The sequence below is a fragment of the Salmo salar genome, chromosome ssa20 (assembly GCF_905237065.1).
Source record: "Salmo salar chromosome ssa20, Ssal_v3.1, whole genome shotgun sequence".
NCBI lineage: Eukaryota > Metazoa > Chordata > Actinopteri > Salmoniformes > Salmonidae > Salmo > Salmo salar.
This window is the reverse complement of record NC_059461.1, coordinates 54,866,928-54,885,985: the sequence shown is the minus strand read 5'-3', so window position 1 is coordinate 54,885,985 and position 19,058 is coordinate 54,866,928. Positions and strand designations below refer to the sequence as shown.

At 46.7% G+C, this 19,058-nt stretch overlaps 1 protein-coding gene across 1 annotated transcript; it reads right to left on the bottom strand.

Moving 5' to 3' along the window:
- Nucleotides 1-298: 298 nt before the first annotated feature.
- On the bottom strand, nt 299-18,979 carry LOC106580819 (beta-secretase 1). Its single transcript, XM_014162279.1, has 9 exons — nt 17,982-18,979; nt 11,296-11,384; nt 10,797-11,013; nt 10,340-10,477; nt 8,463-8,597; nt 8,013-8,114; nt 7,616-7,765; nt 6,941-7,112; nt 299-700 (listed from the first exon to the last, which is right to left on the bottom strand). The coding sequence occupies exons 1-9, from the start codon at nt 18,294-18,296 to the stop codon at nt 456-458; spliced, it is 1,563 nt and encodes a 520-aa protein (XP_014017754.1). The 5' UTR covers nt 18,297-18,979; the 3' UTR covers nt 299-455.
- Nucleotides 18,980-19,058: the final 79 nt, after the last annotated feature.

Genomic DNA, 19,058 nt, shown 5'->3' with positions numbered 1-19,058 from the left:
TTATTTCATTGTTTTGATGTCTTCACTATTATTGTATAATGTAGAAAATAGTAAAAATAACGAAAAATCCTTGAATGAGTAGGTGTGTCCAAACTTTTGACTGGTGCTGTACATACATTTACACACACCTCATACAATCACGAACACTCACATACATCTATAAATACTGTATATTTATATCATGCCCTTCTATCAACAAAGTTGTCCACTGAATCCAGGAAGCCATTTAACCCAGCTTGCTGGTATATCCACCTTTGATGAATCCAAAGTAAGTGGCCATTGGCTTGTTTGGTCATTGTGCTACCCTCCCAAGCCACAACCAACACCATCCTGCATGTTAATCTGTTTCTGCATTACTCAATGAGGCTGATGCGTCCTCAACAACAATTAGAAAAGCCTTCATCTCCATTCCTGGTAGGCTTGCCTCTCCTGTGTACTGTATTTCCATGCCTCTATCATTTGAGGAGTGAGATATTATCAGCGAAGTCCCCAGCTCCAGGTGGGCGGAGGCAGCGGGAGAAGCGCCACTGGCACAGCATGAGGCACAGTGGCAGCATGAAAAGGGCACAGATGCCCGCCATGATGTAGGCAATGGTCATGAGGGTGGACTCGTCCGTCTGCGGGATGTTGTAGCCGCAGTCCTCCAGATCCACGCCGTGGAATGGCCCCTCGACGGAGGCCGTACGGAACTCATCGTGCACTGTAGCATAGAAATACATATAGATCAGCAACATACATACAGGCACACACATACATAAATCCTTCTTTAATCTGTCTCCACTTCATCTACACTGATTGAAGTGGATTTAACAAGTGACATCAATAAGGGATCATAGCTTTCATCTGGATTCACCTGGTCAGTCTATGTCATAGAAAGAGCAGGTGTTCATAATGTTTTCTTCACTCAGTGTGTATGTATATACACTGCTCAAAAAAATAAAGGGAACACTTAAACAACACAATGTAACTCCAAGTCAATCACACTTCTGTGAAATAAAACTGTCCACTTAGGAAGCAACACTGATTGACAATAAATTTCACATGCTGTTGTGCAAATGGAATAGACAACAGGTGGAAATTATAGGCAATTAGCAAGACACCCCCAATAAAGGAGTGGTTCTGCAGGTGGGGACCACAGACCACTTCTCAGTTCCTATGCTTCCTGGCTGATGTTTTGGTCACTTTTGAATGCTGGCGGTGCTTTCACTCTAGTGGTAGCATGAGACGGAGTCTACAACCCACACAAGTGGCTCAGGTAGTGCAGCTCATCCAGGATGGCACATCAATGCTAGCTATGGCAAGAAGGTTTGCTGTGTCTGTCAGCGTAGTGTCCAGAGCATGGAGGCGCTACCAGGAGACAGGCCAGTACATCAGGAGACGTGGAGGAGGCCGTAGGAGGGCAACCACTCAGCAGCAGGACCGCTACCTCCGCCTTTGTGCAAGGAGGAACAGGAGAAGCACTGACAGAGCCCTGCAAAATGACCTCCAGCAGGCCACAAATGTGCATGTGTCTGCTCAAACGGTCAGAAACATACTGCATGAGGGTGGTATGAGGGCCCGACGTCCACAGGTGGGGGTTGTGCTTACAGCCCAACACCGTGCAGGACGTTTGGCATTTGCCAGAGAACACCAAGATTGGCAAATTCGCCACTGGCGCCCTGTGCTCTTCACAGATGAAAGCAGGTTCACACTGAGCACGTGACAGACGTGACAGAGTCTGGAGACGCCGTGGAGAACGTTCTGCTGCCTGCAACATCCTCCAGCAGGACTGGTTTGGCGGTGGGTCAGTCATGGTGTGGGGTGGCATTTCTTTGGGGGGCCGCACAGCCCTCCATGTGCTCGCCAGAGGTAGCCTGACTGCCATTAGGTACCGAGATGAGATCCTCAGACCCCTTGTGAGACCATATGCTGGTGCGGTTGGCCCTGGGTTCCTCCTAATGCAAGACAATGCTAGACCTCATGTGGCTGGAGTGTGTCAGCAGTTCCTGCAAGAGGAAGGTATTGATGCTATGGACTGGCCCGCCCATTCCCCAGACCTGAATCCAATTGAGCACATCTGGGACATCATGTCTCGCTCCATCCACCAACGCCACGTTGCACCACAGACTGTCCAGGAGTTGGCGGATGCTTTAGTCCAGGTCTGGGAGGAGATCCCTCAGGAGATCATCCACCACCTCATCAGGAGCATGCCCAGGCATTGTAGGGAGGTCATACAGGCACGTGGAGGCCACACACACTACTGAGCCTCATGTTGACTTGTTTTAAGGACATTACATCCAAGTTGGATCAGCCTGTAGTGTGGTTTTCCACTTAAATTTTGAGTGTGACTCCAAATCCAGACCTCCATGGGTTGATAAATTGGATTTCCATTGATTATTTTTGTGTGATTTTGTTGTCAGCACATTCAACTATGTAAAAAAAAAGTATTTAATAAGATTATTTCATTCATTCAGATCTAGGATGTGTTATTTTAGTGTTCCCTTTATTTTTTTGAGCAGTGTATATTATACAGTGGGGCAAAAAAAGTATTTAGTCAGCCACCAATTGTGCAAGTTCCCCCACTTAAAAGATGAGAGAGGCCTGTAATTTTCATCATAGGTACACTTCAACTATGACAGACAAAATGAGAAAAAAAAATCCAGAAAATCACATTGTAGGATTTGTTATGAATTTATTTGCAAATTATGGTGGAAAATAAGTATTTGGTCAATAACAAAAGTTTATCTCAATACTTTGTTATATACCCTTTGTTGGCAATGACACAGGTCAAACGTTTTCTGTAAGTCTTCACAAGGTTTTCACACACTGTTGCTGGTATTTTGGCCCATTCCTCCATGCAGATCTCCTCTAGAGCAGTGATGTTTTGGGGCTGTCGCTGGGCAACACGGACTTTCAACTCCCTCCAAAGATTTTCTATGGGGTTGAGATCTGGAGACTGGCTAGGCCACTCCAGGACCTTGAAATGCTTCTTACGAAGCCACTCCTTTGTTGCCCGGGCGGTGTGTTTGGGATCATTGTCATGCTGAAAGACCCAGCCACGTTTCATCTTCAATGCCCTTGCTGATGGAAGGAGGTTTTCACTCAAAATCTCACGATACATGGCCCCATTCATTCTTTCCTTTACACGGATCAGTCGTCCTGGTCCCTTTGCAGAAAAACAACCCCAAAGCATGATGTTTCCACCCCCATGCTTCACAGTAGGTATGGTGTTCTTTGGATGCAACTCAGCATTCTTTGTCCTCCAAACACGATGAGTTGAGTTTTTACCAAAAAGTTATATTTTGGTTTCATCTGACCATATGACATTCTCCCAATCCTCTTCTGGATCATCCAAATGCTCTCTAGCAAACTTCAGATGGGCCTGGACATGTACTGGCTTAAGCAGGGGGACACGTCTGGCACTGCAGGATTTGAGTCCCTGGCGGCGTAGTGTGTTACTGATGGTAGGCTTTGTTACTTTGGTCCCAGCTCTCTGCAGGTCATTCACTAGGTCCCCCCGTGTGCTTCTGGGATTTTTGCTCACCGTTCTTGTGATCATTTTGACCCCATGGGGTGAGATCTTGCGTGGAGCCCCAGATCAAGGGAGATTATCAGTGATCTTGTATGTCTTCCATTTCCTAATAATTGCTCCCACAGTTGATTTCTTCAAACCAAGCTGCTTACCTATTGCAGATTCAGTCTTCCCAGCCTGGTGCAGGTCTACAATTTTGTTTCTGGTGTCCTTTGACAGCTCTTTGGTCTTGGCCATAGTGGAGTTTGTAGTGTGACTGTTTGAGGTTGTGGACATGTGTCTTTTATACTGATAACAAGTTCAAACAGGTGCCATTAACACAGGTAACGAGTGGAGGACAGAGGAGCCTCTTAAAGAAAACATTACAGTTCTGTGAGAGCCAGAAATCTTGCTTGTTTGTAGGTGACCAAATACTTATTTTCCACCATAATTTGCAAATAAATTCATAAAAAATCCTACAATGTGATTTTCTGGATTATTTTTTTCTCATTTTGTCTGTCATAGTTGACGTGTACCTATGATGAAAATTACAGGCCTCTCTCATCTTTTTAAGTGGGAGAACTTGCACAATTGGTGGCTGACTAAGTACTTTTTTGCCCCACTGTATATTAACTCAGCAAAAAAAGAAACGTCCCTTTTTCAGGACCCTGTCTTTCAAAGATAATTCGTAAAAATCCAAATAACTTCAGAGATCTTCATTGTAAAGGGTTTAAACACTGTTTCCCATGCTTGTTTAATTAACCATAAACAATTAATGAACATGCACTTGTGGAACGGTCGTTAAGACACTAACAGCTTACAGACCCTAGGCAATTAAGGTCACAGTTATGAAAACTTAGGACACTAAAGAGGCCTTTCTACGGACTCTGAAAAACACCAAAAGAATGATACCCAGGGTCCCTGCTCATCTGCATGAACGTGCCTTAGGCATGCTGCAAGGAGGCACAAGGACTGCAGATGTGGCCTGGGCAATACATTTCAATGTCCGTACTGTGAGACGCCTAAGACAGCGCTACAGGGAGACAGGACAGACAGCTGATCATCCTCGCAGTGGCAGACCACGTGTAACAACACCTGCACAGGATCGGTACATCCGAACATCACATCTGCTGGACAGGTACAGGATGGCAACAACAACTGCCCGAGTTACACCAGGAACGCACAATCCCTCCATCAGTGCTCAGACTGTCCGCAATAGGCTGAGAGAGGCTGGACTGAGGGCTTGCAGGCCTGTTGTAAGGCAGGTCCTCACCAGACATCACCGGCAACAACGTCGCCTATGGGCACAAACCCACCGTCGCTGGACAAGACAGGACTGGCAAAAAGTGCTCTTCACTGACGAGTCGCGGTTTTGTCTCACCAGGGATAAAGGTCGGATTTGCGTTTATCGTCAAAGGAATGAGCTTTACACCGAGGCCTGTACTCTGGAGCGGGATTGATTTGGAGTTGGAGGGTCCGTCATGGTTTGGGGCGGTGTGTCACAGCATCGTCGGACTGAGCTTGTTGTCATTGCAGGCAATCTCAATGCTGTGCATTACAGGGAAGACATCCTCCTCCCTCATGTGGACCCTTCCTGCAGGCTCATCCTGACATGACCCTCCAGCATGACAATGCCACCAGCCATACTGCTCGTTCTGTGCGTGATTTCTTGCAAGACAGGAATGTCAGTGTTCTGCCATGGCTAGTGAAGAGCCCGGAACTCAATCCCATTGAGCACGTCTGGGAGGGCTAGGGCCAGGGTGAGGGTTAGAGCCGTTCGCCCCAGAAATGTCTGGGAACTTGCAGGTGCCTTGGAAGAGTGGGGTAACATCTCACAGCAAGAACTGGCAAATCTGGTGCAGTCCATGAGGAGGAGATACACTTCAGTACTTAATGCAGCTGGTGGCCACACCAGATACTGACTGTTAGTTTGATTTTGACCCCCCCTTTGTTCAGGGACACATTATTACATTTCTGTTAGTCACATGTCTGTGGAACTTTTTCAGTTTGTCTCAGTTGTTGAATCTTGTTATGTTCATACAAATATTTACACATGTTAAGTTTGCTGAAAATAAATGCAGTTGACAGTGAGAGGACGTTTATATTTTTGCTGAGTATATATATATATATATATCACACACACTACCGTTCAAAAGTTTGGGGTCACTTGTTAATGAAAGAAAACATATTTTTTTGTCCATTAAAATAACATCAAATTGATCAGAAATACAGTGTAGACGTTGTTGTAAATTACTATTGTAGCTGGAAACGTCTGATTTTTTATGGAATATTTACATAGGTGAACAGAGGCCCATTATTATTAACCATTGTGCTTGCTAATCCAAGTTTATCATTTTAAAAGGCTAACTTATCATTAGAAAACCATTTGCAATTATGTTAGCAGAGCTGAAAACTGTTGTTCTGATTAAAGAAGCAATACAACTGGCCTTCTTTAGACTAGTTGAATATCTGGAGCATCAGCATTTGTGGGTTAGGTTACAGGCTCAAAATGGCCAGAAACAAATAACTTCCTTCTGAAACTCGTCAGTCTATTCTTGGTTTCAGAAATGAAGGCTATTCCATGCGAGAAATTGCCAAGAAACTGAAGATTTCATACAACACTGTGTACTACTCCCTTCACAGAACAGTGCAATCTGGCTCTAACCAGAATAGAAAGAGGAGTGCACAACTGAGCAAGAGGTCAAGTACATTAGAGTGTCCAGTTTGAGAAACAGACGCCTCACAAGTCCTCAACTGGCAGCCTCATTAAATAGTACCGCAAAACACGTCTCAACGTCAACAGTGAAGATGCGACTCCGGGATGCTGGCCTTCTAGGCAGAGTTCCTCTGTCCAGTGTCTGTGTTATTTTGGCCATCTTAATCTTTTATTTTTATTGGCCAGTTTGAGATATGGCTTTTCTTTTGCAACTCTGCCTAGAAGGCCAACATCCCGGAGTCACCTCTTCATTGTTGACGTTGAGACTGGTGTTTTGTGGGTACTATTTAATGAAGCTGCCAGTGTGGACTTGTAAGGCGTCTGTTTCTCAAACTAGATATTCTAATGTTCTTGTCCTCTTGCTCAGTTGTGCACCGGGGACTCCCACTCCTCTTTCTATTCTGGTTAGAGCCAGTTTGTGCTGTTCTGTGAAGGGAGTAGCACACAGCGTTATTCGAGATCTTCAGTTTCTTGATGGTTGCTGACAATGGGCCTCTGTACGCCTATGTAGATATTCCATTAAAGAAATCTGCCATTTTCAGCTAAAGTAGTCATTTACAACATTAACAATGTCTACACTATTTCTGATCAATTTTACGTTATTTTAATGGACAAAAAAATTTGCTTTTCTTTCAAAAACAAGGACATTTCTAAGTGACCCCAAACTTTTGAACAGTAGTATATATATATCTCCCCTCTCCCTCCCTCTCATACTCCCTCCATCCCCCCCTCACCATGGCAGGTGCTGACGGCAAATCCGATGCGTTTCCTCTGGCGGTCGAACACCACATAGAAGCCCTCCATGATGACGGCACCCATGACGGTGCCTGTGCTGGACTGGGACACGGCAAACTTATAGCAGTCCTCCTGGGCCGAGGCCACGTCCTCCACGGGTCGCAGGTACTGCTGCAGGGGGCATAAAGAAACAACGGACATCAGTCAGTAGAGGACACCTACAATGTATGTTAAGTGTAAACCAAGAGAAATACAGCAATAGGCTAATAAGCTCACAGCACTGTTTTGTGCTTGTCTATGCAGTTTGGGTTTGGTGTAAGCATGAATTAACCAGTCCATGCATGAGTGAGGAATATACTCACTACTTTCACATTTTTATACAAGCATATTATCAATGTTAACTGTTGCTAGTCGAAGGTTCAAAGCCAGCGCTGGCTGCCTCTACTGTCCCAATACAAGCTGCTCTCCACTTCTATCTCATTTCCATTGAAACAGTGATTCTATTAATCACCACTCCAAGGTCCAGTCTCTCCTAGGAATAACATACATCAAATACACTCTGTAGTTCTCAACACATCTAAATTGAATGAACAGTGAAGGGAGTTTAAGAGAGGATCATCACTAGCTCATTGAATTGATGAACTGAAGGTAAGTACACAGACAGACACTGTTACCTGTGGGAGAATAGAGATGCGGAAGGACTGGTTGCGGTTCTCACTCATTAGGTAGAGCGAGATGACAGGGAAGATGTGCCACGGGGTGGTGCCAGCCTGCCAGCACACCAGCTGCTCCCCCAACCAGAACCCAGAGGGAAACTGCTCTGTCTGATAGGGAAACATGGGGTTTGTGTGTGTGTGTGTGTGTGTGTGAGAGAGAGGGATAGAAAGAATATTTAGCAATTGCAGAAACTAGAGAAAGTTGATAGCCATGAAAGTATTACAGACATTAGACCTGAGAAAGGGGATTTCACATGGCACTAGCTGAAACTGGCAGCTGGAAAGATGAGAAAGAACAAAACAACAGAGAGGGGGAGTGAGAGAGAGAGGAGAAAAAGTATGAGGAGGGACTCACAGACGAGGCTGCCTCAATGGCCTTCACGGCTGCCTGGAACACTTTACGAGGGAGCCGGAGGTTAGTGGTGCCACTGTCCACAATGCTCTTATCATAGTTGTACTGATAGAACCGCAAGCCAAGAGAGGAAACAAATTGTCATTCTTTATTCACTGTCACTTACCGCACCAGTATTAGTGATATAAGGTAAACAGACAGATATTCAGGGTTAACTAAAGAGAATACGGGAGCAAACTAAAGAGAAAAAGAGAAGGGACCACTCCTACTTAAAATGTACGCACACATGCCTATACGTCGTTTTGGATAAAAGCATCTGCTAAATGGCATATATTATATTATTATATTAAAGAGAAAAATTGAATGAAATACAGAGGAAAATGTTGATTAAAGGATCATCAGAAAAACACACATTATAAAAAATGTTATCAGCAAAACCGTTAGCTCCAGTACCTCCTTGCAGTCCATGTTGAGATCCTGACCATTGACCTCAATGCGCACAATGATGACCTCATAATACCACTCCCGGCGGATCGGGGTGTACCACAGGTCCCCAACATAGAGAGAAGAATCCACTCCACCAATGATCTAAGAAAACGGCAATCAGACAGTATCATAGGCTGGGTCCAAACACTCAGCACACTTTCCATCTCATATTGCCTTTGCAATACAGATTATAACTAAACAATACCGACATACCTACCTGGCACATACCATCTCTATATAAACTCAGCAAAAAAAGAAACGTCCTCTCACTGTCAACTGCGTTTATTTTCAGCAAACTTAACATGTGTAAATATTTGTATGAACATAAGATTCAACAACTGAGACATAAACTGAACAAGTTCCACAGACATGTGACTAACAGAAATTGAATAATGTGTCCCTGAACAAAGGGGGGGGTCAAAATCAAAAGTGTGGCCACCAGCTGCATTAAGTACTGCAGTGCATTTCCTCCTCATGGACTGCACCAGATTTGCCAGTTCTTACTGTGAGATGTTACCCCACTCTTCCACCAAGGCACCTGCAAGTTCCCGGACATTTCTGGAGGGAATGGCCCTAGCCCTCACCCTCCGATCCAACAGGTCCCAGACGTGCTCAATGGGATTGAGTTCCGGGCTCTTCGCTGGCCATGGCAGAACACTGACATTCCTGTCTTGCAGGAAATCATGCACAGAACGAGCAGTATGGCTGGTGGCATTGTCATGCTGGAGGGTCATGTCAGGATGAGCCTGCTGGAAGGGTACCACATGAGGGAGGAGGATTTCTTCCCTGTAACACACAGTGTTGAGATTGCCTGCAATGACAACAAGCTCAGTCCGATGATGCTGTGACACACCGCCCCAGACCATGACGGACCCTCCACCTCCAAATCGATCCCGCTCCAGAGTACAGGCCTCGGTGTAACGCTTATTCCTTCAATGATAAACATGAATCCGACCATCATCCCTGGTGAGACAAAACCGCAACTCGTCAGTTAAGAGCACTTTTTGCCAGTCCTGTCTGGTCCAGCAACGGTGGGTTTGTGCCCATAGGCAACGTTGTTGCCGGTAATGTCTGGTGAGGACCTGTCTTACAACAGGCCTGCAAGCCCTCAGTCCAGCCTCTCTCAGCCTATTGCGGACAGTCTGAGCACTGATGGAGGAATTGTGCGTTCCTGGTGTAACTCGGGCAGTTGTTGTTGCCATCCTGTACCTGTCCCGCAGGTGTGATGTTCGGATGTACTGATCCTTTGCAGGTGCTGTTACACGTGGTCTGCCACTGCGAGGATGATCAGCTGTCTGTCCTGTCTCCCTGTAGCGCTGTCTTAGGCATCTCACAGTACGGACATTGCAATTTATTGCCCTGGCCACATCTGCAGTCCTCATGCCTCCTTGCAGCATGCCTAAGGCACGTTCACACAGATGAGCAGGGACCCTGGGCATCTTTCTTTTGGTGTTTTTCAGAGTCAGTAGAAAGGCCTCTTCAGTGTCCTAAATTTTCATAACTGTGACCATAATTGCCTACCGTCTGTAAGCTGTTAGTGACTTAACGACCGTTCCACAGGTGCATGTTCATTAATTGTTTATGGTTCATTGAACAAGCATGGGAAACAGTGTTTAAACCCTTTACAATGAAGATCTGTAAAGTTATTTGGATTTTTAAGAATTATCTTTGAAAGACAGGGTCCTGAAAAAGGGACGTTTCTTTTTTTGCTGAGTTTATAACCCTCATGGTTATACACTAACACAACACACCACTTCTGTGTATTTCCCTAAAACAGAAATTTGTCTGTGCCTTTTCCTATCTACTGTATGTCTATTTCTCTTGCTCTATCTCTCTCATCTCACCATGCTGCCACCCACGGTGGCACTGCCCAGGCTGTAGTTCTGGGTGAACCCTGCGCCACACATCTGCAGGGAGAACAGGTTAGGCACGGGGGTCTGCCGCACCAGCGAGTCAAAGAAAGGCTCCAACGTCTCATCAGGCTAAACAGAAAGGGGGGGGTAAAGGATTTAAAGATGGGAAAAGGATAACTACATTAAAATGAGGGGGAAATAATCTAAATCAATCCTGTGGTCATTTTAGCCATCTTGTTGACAACAAACCTAAACTGATATTGTATCTCCATAAATCGATCACTGTGCATTTTTCACATTACTGTATAGTGCTGTCTCTCTACCCTCACCAGTGACCCTCTAGCTGATCACTCTCACCCTCCCTTTCCATCTCCCTCTTCCCCCCTCTCACCCATGTGTTTTCTACCCAGACCATTTCCCTTTCCCTCCCTCTCTTCCCTACTCTCACCCGGGCGATCTCGGCGTAGGCCAGGCCCAGGATGCCCTCCCAGTTTGATCCGTTGATGAAGAAGCGGTCCGACTGGGTAATGGCAGCGATGTTGGCACGGAGCGAGGCGTTGGGGCCGTGCGGCACAGCCACCAGGTCAGTGCCCAGCTCGCCCTCCCAGCGGCCCTGGGTGTAAGGTACGTAGACGCTGCGCCCAAGGTCGCGGTAGGAGTTAGACCTATGAACAACAGGGGAGAACTGGTGCTTACTGTATAAGTCCCCCAAGGGAAGTATGTGCAGAGTCATCTAAAAGGTAGAGATACCACTGAGATTCACTCTTCAATGGGATTCATATTTAATATTATATTTAAAGGGATAGTTTACTCAAAAGAAAACATATTTGAGTATTTTGTGCATCAGTCCACTGTTGATAGGGTCCCAAAGCATTGTGCATGTCAGCAGTAACGTTTTCAAGAAAGAGCACTTTCAGTGTATCGTAATAAGATCCCATGGTACTCACAGTGAGCGATGGTAGTATCTGCAGAGGAAAGGGTGAGCAGCTGCCCCAACTGCAAAGTTACTGCTGCCTGTGTCCACCAGAATATTCAGCTGATTCCCAAACACACAAACACAACATAGTTGTCATTGTTATGAGACCATATTACATATTCACTGGGCATTTTTCCAAACTAGGCATATATATTGTGACAGGTATTCAGTAGGTATATGTGGTGTATGTAGGTGTGTGTGTGTGTGTGTGTGTGTGTGTGTGTGTGTGTGTGTGTGTGTGTGTGTGTGTGTGTGTGTGTGCGCGTTATTGAGTCTTCCAGGGTTAAAGGACAGAATACATTGAAATACACTGATGATAAGGACATTATCTCTGTTACCCTGGAGACAACCATGCCTATTCATAAAATGATTCCCTGCAGCTGCTGCTAAAAGCCCTTCTTCATTTCAGCCATTTGGAGTCACTTTCTCTCTCTCTCACCTCCTGGCATTACGGTACTGGCAGTTGCTATGTATTGGTTTCTTTGCTCGAAATGTCCTTCTCTTTTCTTTTCCCTCTGCATCCAACCCCTAGGCTGTTCTCGGATTGCCCTCTCTCTCTCTCTCTCTCTCTCTGTCTCTGTCTCCCACCTTCCCTCTCCTTTCAGTGTGAGTATCACATTTTGCGCAGTCAGTCAATCAGACTGGCAGCCATGTTGTCTCTCTGGTGACCAGCAGGACCCTGATCAATAATAGATCTGCTCCAGAAATATCCAGGGATGCATCCTCAACTGGCATCCTATTCCCTAGTGCACTACTTTTGACTTGAGCCCAAGTAATGCACTATGTAGGGAATATGGTGCCATTTGGGACATAGCCCAGGGAAGTTGTTCTTCTCAGTGGCAGAGCCAAGAGCCTGAAGGACTGTGTGCATGGAAGAACCCCCAGCCTGTTGCCTTAGTCTCTCACCCGGTCCCACACACACTCTCCTCACAAATGCCACGTGCACACACACACACTCCCACTAACAGAAACATGTCACTTGAGATTCACTCATCACATGCACCATGCTGTTCCATAACATATCCATGTCATCTTCTAACCCTCTATCACAGAAGTGTTAATTGGGTATGGCAGTCGCCCTACCCTACAACACAAACAATTTAAAATAGGCTACTAAAATAATTTAAATCCTGATTAGAAGGCAAATGCAGTTTACCGGAACTAGAAGGCTGACTTTAGGACCATGCAGACAGCTGGGAGCAGGAGGGAAGGCTGTTTGTATGGATGGCTGGCTGGCTTTATAGAGAGAGCATCACGCAGCTGCAGGGAACAGTGCCACTTTGACTCAAAACAGTGCAGAGGTACAGATGGATATAGTAGATGGCTTTGGCTAGGTACCTGCTGTTTGACTTGACATGAAACTAAACTAGAGTTTTAATCCCGGTGCTGAGCTAGTGAGTAGCAGCTAATTCTTGTATGACGTGTTTGTAGCACAGGAGGTTGGTGGCACCTTAATTGGGGAGAACGGGCTCGTGGTAATGGCTTCAGCGGAATTGGTGGAATGGCATCGAATACATCCAACACGTTTCCATGTGTTTGATGCCATTCCATTTGCTCCGTTCCAGCCATTAAAATGAGCCGTCATCCCCTCAGCAGCCTCCACTGGTTTCTAGAATGTTCAGTCCACTGTTGACTGAGGTGAATGAAGCTACAGCAGCAAGGTGATAATGTCTGGAGTCATTTTAGCTTGTTTTTGCTGTGCTCCAAATGCATTTTAGAATTTTTACATTTTGTAGAAATACAGTAAATGAGCTTCAATTTTCTAAACATTCCTTGGAGGAGCATGTCCCTTTACCATGCATTCCCTAGGTTTACAGTAGCTGAAATAATGTTCTACACTGTACACACATCACATCAAAACCCCAATCCATGCAAACACAGATACATTGCAATGAATTGCGGTGGAAACCCAAATCAAATGTAAATTAAAGAGGGTTACTATGGAGATTGTGCATAACAGTCTGTGTGGAACCATTTGCATGTTATATGATATTGAAATAAATAAAGAATCACCTTCGCATTATGAGGTAGTACTGTAAAGAGTGATTTAACTTTAACCTGCATAAACTTTCCCTCAGTCAGCCTCTTGGCCCGCTCTCTTCCCTTTCTCTCTCTGATTGTAGTGTAGAGGGTGTATTTTGGTGAGGAATACGCTGACGCCTCACAATTGATTTGTCCTGCCCGCATCCTGCTTCCCTTCAGACACACCACCCGAGACGCCTGGCTCGTGGTAATGGCTGCATCCTGACACACACACACACACACTTCATTCTTGCTATGACCCTTCTACACTTCCTCTAGCTGGCAGAAGCCTAGAATCCCTGTTGCAAACCTCATCTATTATTTTAGGGGCTGTGTGTATGAAGCATCTCAGAGGAGTGCTGATTTAGGATCAGTTGAGCCTTTTAGATCATGAATAAGATTACAGGGGGGACCTGATCCTAGATCAGAACTTCTACTCTGTGATGATTGATACATACAGCCCCTGGTTTACATCTTGAAGTTGATTTAACAGTCACACATTTGAGTCTTATAAACTCAGCAAAAAAAGAAACGTCCTCTCACTGTCAACTGTGTTTATTTTCAGCAAACTTAACATGTGTAAATATTTATATGAACATAACAAGATTCAACAACTGAGACATAAACTGAACAAGTTCTACAGACCTGTGACTAACAGAAATTTAATAATGTGTCCCTGAACCAAAGGGGGGTCAAAATCAAACTAACAGTCAGTATCTGGTGTGGCCACCAGCTGCATTAAGTACTGCAGTGCATCTCCTCTTCATGGACTGCACCAAATTTGCCAGTTCATATTGTGAGATGTTACCCCACTCTTCCACCAAGGCAGTTGCATGTTCCAGGACATTTCTGGGGGGAATGGCCCTAGCCCTCACCCTCCGATCCAACAGGTCCATTACGTGCTTAATGGGATTGAGATCCGGGCTCTTCGCTGGCCATGGCAGAACATGGACATTCCTGTCTTGCAGGAAATCATGCGCAGAATGAGCAGTATGGCTGGTGGCATTGTCATGCTGGAGGGTCATGTCAGGATGAGCCTGCAGGAAGGGTACCACATGAGGGAGGAGGATGTCTTCCCTGTAACGCACAGCGTTGAGATTGCCTGCAATGACAATAAGCTCAGTCCGATGATGCTGTGACACACCGCCCCAGACCATGACGGACCCTCCACCTCCAGTGTAACGCTCATTCCTTCGACGATAAATGCGAATCCGACCATCACCCCTGGTGAGACAAAACGGCGACTCACGTCAGTGAAGAGCACTTTTTGCCAGTCCTGTCTGGTCCAGCGACGGTGGGTTTGTGCCCATAGGCAACGTTGTTGCCGGTGATGTCTGGTGAGGACCTGCCTTACAACAGGCCTGCAAGCCCTCAGTCCAGCCTCTCTCAGCCTATTGCGGACAGTCTGAGCACTGATGGAGGGATTGTGCGTTCCTGGTGTAACTTGGGCAGTTGTTGTTGCCATCCTGTACCTGTCCCGTAGGTGTGATGTTCGGATATACCGATCCTGTGCAGGTGTTGTTACACGTGGTCTGCCACTGCGAGGACGATCAGCTGTCTGTCCTGTCTCCCTGTAGTGCTGTCTTAGGCGTCTCACAGTACAGACATTGCAATTTATTGCCCTGGCCACAACTGCAGTCCTCATGCAGATGAGCAGGGACCCTGGGCAGGGACCCTTTTTTGGTGTTTTTCAGAGTCAGTAGAAAGGCCTCTTTAGTGTCCTACGTTTTTATAACTGTGACATTAATTGCCTACCGTCTGTAAGATGTTAGTGTCTTAATGACCGTTCCACAGGTGCATGCTCATTAATTGTTTATGGTTCATTGAACAAGCATGGGTGTCACGGTTTTCGTAGGAAGGAGCGGACCAAAGTGCAGCGTGTGTGTCGTTCCACATTTTATTTTCGCTGTGAAACTATGCAATACATACACATAAACTAAAGAACGAAAACAACAAACTGTGACGCAGAGGTGAAACATACACTAACTCAAAGACAATCTCCCACAAACCCAGGTGAGAAAAACACCTACTTAAGTATGATCTCCAATTAGAGACAACGATGACCAGCTGCCTCTAATTGGAGATCATCCCAAACAAAACCCAACATAGAAATACAAAACTAGAACATAACAACATAGAAAAACTCAACTAGAAAACCCCGTCACGGCCTGACCTACTCTACCATAGAAAATAACAGCTTTCTATGGTCAGGACGTGACAGTACCCCCCCCCCAAAGGTGCAGACTCCGAACACACCAACACACAAAAAAAGGGAGGGTGACAAATGTCTATGGCGGCTCTGGTGCAGTACTCAGAACCTTCTCATCCCGCAGATCCTCCAGCAGAGGAGGCGGCTCCGGTTCGGGGCCTAAACCCCGCTCCGCCCGCTGATCCCTCCGCTTTTGTGTCACCGGACTCTGGATCGTCACCGAAGGACCCGGACCGTGGATCATCACCGGAGGTTCTGGACTGCGGACCGCCGCTGGAGGTTCTGGACTGCAGACCGCCGCTGGAATTTCTGGACTGCGAACCGCCGCTGGAGGTTCTGGACTGCGGACCGCCGCTGGAGGCTCTGGACTGCGGACTGTCTCAGGAGGTTCCGGACTGCGGGCCGTCTCAGGAGGTTCCGGACTGCGGGCCCTCTCAGGAGGTTCTGGACTGTGGGCCGTCTCAGGTGGTTCCGGACTGCGGAAATGTCGCCGGAAGCTCTGGACTGGGAACTGTCGCCGGAAACTCTGGACTGGGAACTGTCGCCGGAAGCTCTGGACTGGGAACTGTCGCCGGAAGCTCTGGACTGGGAATGCGCACTGGAGGCCTGATGCGTGGGGCTGGCACAGGTGGCGCCAGACTAGTAACACACACCTCAGGGCGAGTGCGGGGAGCAGGAACAGGACACCCCAGACTGGGCAGGCGCACTGGAGGCCTGATGCGTGGGGCTGGCACAGGTGCCGCCAGACTGGTGACACGCACCTCAGGGAAAGTGCGAGGAGCAGGCACAGGGCGTACCAGGCTGGACAGACTCACTGGAGGTCGGGTACGTGGGACAGGCACAGGATATACTGGGCCGTGGAGGCGCACTGGAGGTCTCGATCGTAGAGCTGGCACAACCCGTCCTGGCTGGATGCTTACGTTCGCCCGGCAAATGCGGGGCGCTGGCACAGGACGCACTGGGCTGTGAATACGCACTGGCGACACAGTGCGCAGAGCCGGCGCAGGATATCCTGGACCGAGAAGGCGAACTGGAGACCAGGAGCGCTGCGCTGGCACCACCCTTCCTGGCTGAATGCTCAACCTAGCTCGACAAATGCGGAGCGCGGGCACAGATCGCACCGGGCTGTGAATGCGCACTGGCGACACAGTGCGCATCACCGCATAACACGGTGCTTGCTTCGTCACTCGCTCCCACGGTAAGCACGGGGAGTTGGCTCAGGTCTCCACCCTGACTCTGCCAATCTCCCTGTGTGCCCCCCCCCCCCCAAAAAAATAATATTGGGGATGCCTCTCGGGCTTCCATTGTTGCCTTGCTAGTGCCTCATATATTCGCCGTTCATCTCTCGCAGCCTCCATCTGCTCCCTTGACCGGCGATATTCCCTGGCCTGCCTCCAGGGTCCTCTCCCATCCAGGATTTCCTCCCATGTCCATTTGTCCTGCTGACCACGCTGCTTGGTCCCTTGGTGGTGGGAGATTCTGTCACGGTTGTCGTAGGAAGGAGCAGACCAAAGTGCCTACTCTATCATAGAAAATAACAGCTTTCTATGGTCAGGACGTGACAATGGGAAACAGTGTTTAAACCCTTTACAATGAAGATCTGTGAAGTTATTTGGATTTTCACGAATTATCTTTGAAAGACAGGGTCCTGAAAAAGGAACGTTTCTTTTTTTTGCTGAGTTTAGCAGTCTATACAGTAGGCCTTTGTGGAAATTTGTTTGGTTTGTATTACTGAATCAAAGCAGTATGGTAATGGAATTCCTTTTGAGTGTATTTTAGTTTTTCATATAAATAGTTATTAATACTGGATTCATCTCTATGGTTGTATTTGTATCAATGTCTCTAAATGTTAATGAGTGGATGGAAGCCAGTGCTGGTTTATCCTCCTAGTGGCATAATGGGAGTGTCCTAGGCAGGGCATAACATTGGCTCTGTCACACAGTAATCCCTGTAGTGTGCCAGTCTGTACCCTGCAGCTGCTTAGCTGCATCACACTGGGAATTATCCCCCGTCCCCTCTCTCTCTCTCTCTCTGCAGAATTAAAGGCTTCATTCTCTCCTTCTTTCTCTCTCCTTCTCTCACATGCAAGCACACAGACACAGACACACACATATTTATTCTTGTTGTTCTCCTTCTTCACCATCTGTCATTTTAAAGGCCAGGTTACCAAGGTTTATGAAGGCCAGTGTTTCTTAATTCTGGTCCTGGGGACCCAAAGAGGTGTACATGTTTTTTCCCTACTACTCATCACCTGATTCCACCAATCAAAAGTTTGATAGGGTAGGTTTGACGTGCCACGATGCAGAGGATACAGTGCACAGGTGCGTAAAACGTCATACAGGGTCAACTGATTGGGCGTCTCAATAAGAGAGAGCGAGACAGAGAGAGAGTGAGAGAGAGAGAGCGAGAGAGAGTCAGTCAGTCACCTTCTGTGGCGGTGAACCCACTGCCATCTCCACGTAGTAGCCCTGTCCAGATTTCCCACGGAGGTTGTCGATCATGTCCACGAAATTGATGCCCCTGACCCCTCTGCGCCTTCGCGCAGCCCTCAAGAAGCGCTGCGGGGCCACAGGCGAGGGTTGGGTTTCGGAGAGAGGGCCCTGCCGCAGTGGGAAGTGGAAAGTCAGTGGGCCAGAGGTGTTTGGTTCAACTTCAGCCTCGTTGGTGCCGAAGCTGACACCCACAAACAGGCCGACAATCGTCCATAAAAATACCATCCAGCAAGGACAAAGTGCCTCCATTTTGAAATGTTATTTTAGGCTTTATATTTTAGGACACTTAATTTGCGCGCTCGGTCGTCTCCTTTCGGTTTGGCATCATTAGAAATTCTACAGAATTGTTGTTTATAGCACCAAGATCAAACGCTGATGCTGCAAAACAATTGATAGTTGCAGCCATAATGCAATAATGTTGACATCTTTATTAAAATACAGCGGAGTTCCCTTGATTTGAAGATCTGTCCGTGTACAGATGCTGTCGTATCGAGCGCTTTGCTGCCGCGACCATATAACTTGTCCACACCTTATAAGAAAAATAACAATAATTTACAAAATCTTAGATAAACGATAGAAATATCCACGTGTCAATAGCCTATAGTTGTCCACAAAACAATCAAATTCAGTATTATGAAATCAACAATTGCGCAAATAGGCCGATAATAAATGAAAACATAGAACGCCTGAATTAGAGGTTGTCCAAAAAAGACTGTAGTCCAAATGTCAACAATCTAGAGGCCCGTTACCCGTCTGATCATCGTTCTGTCACACGACCAAAAATCCAAGTCAAATAGACCAACATAATCCGCATCACTCCTCTGTGCATTCTCTCCGCTACCTTCCCGCATTCACCCACCTCCTCCATCAATCCTGCATCATCTTGTAACTGAGCGGAGCATCTCCTTGCAAGCACAACCTCAGTTGGGAAATAGGAGCGCACAGGGCATTGTGGGTATAGTAGTTTTTCGATTTAATCATGGGCATGACAGAAAAAATTGCCTTTGATAA

What these genes read in the sequence shown, in the direction of transcription:
- LOC106580819 (XM_014162279.1), bottom strand. Translation starts at nt 18,296, where the DNA reads ATGGAGGCACTTTGTCCTTGCTGGATGGTATTTTTATGGACGATTGTC. An exon ending in CCACCGTGGGTGGCAGCATG is followed by an intron (nt 8,598 to 10,339) that starts GTGAGATGAGAG and finishes CCGTTTTCTTAG; the next exon opens with ATCATTGGTGGAGTGGATTC. An exon ending in TCAACATGGACTGCAAGGAG is followed by an intron (nt 8,115 to 8,462) that starts GTACTGGAGCTA and finishes CGGTTCTATCAG; the next exon opens with TACAACTATGATAAGAGCAT.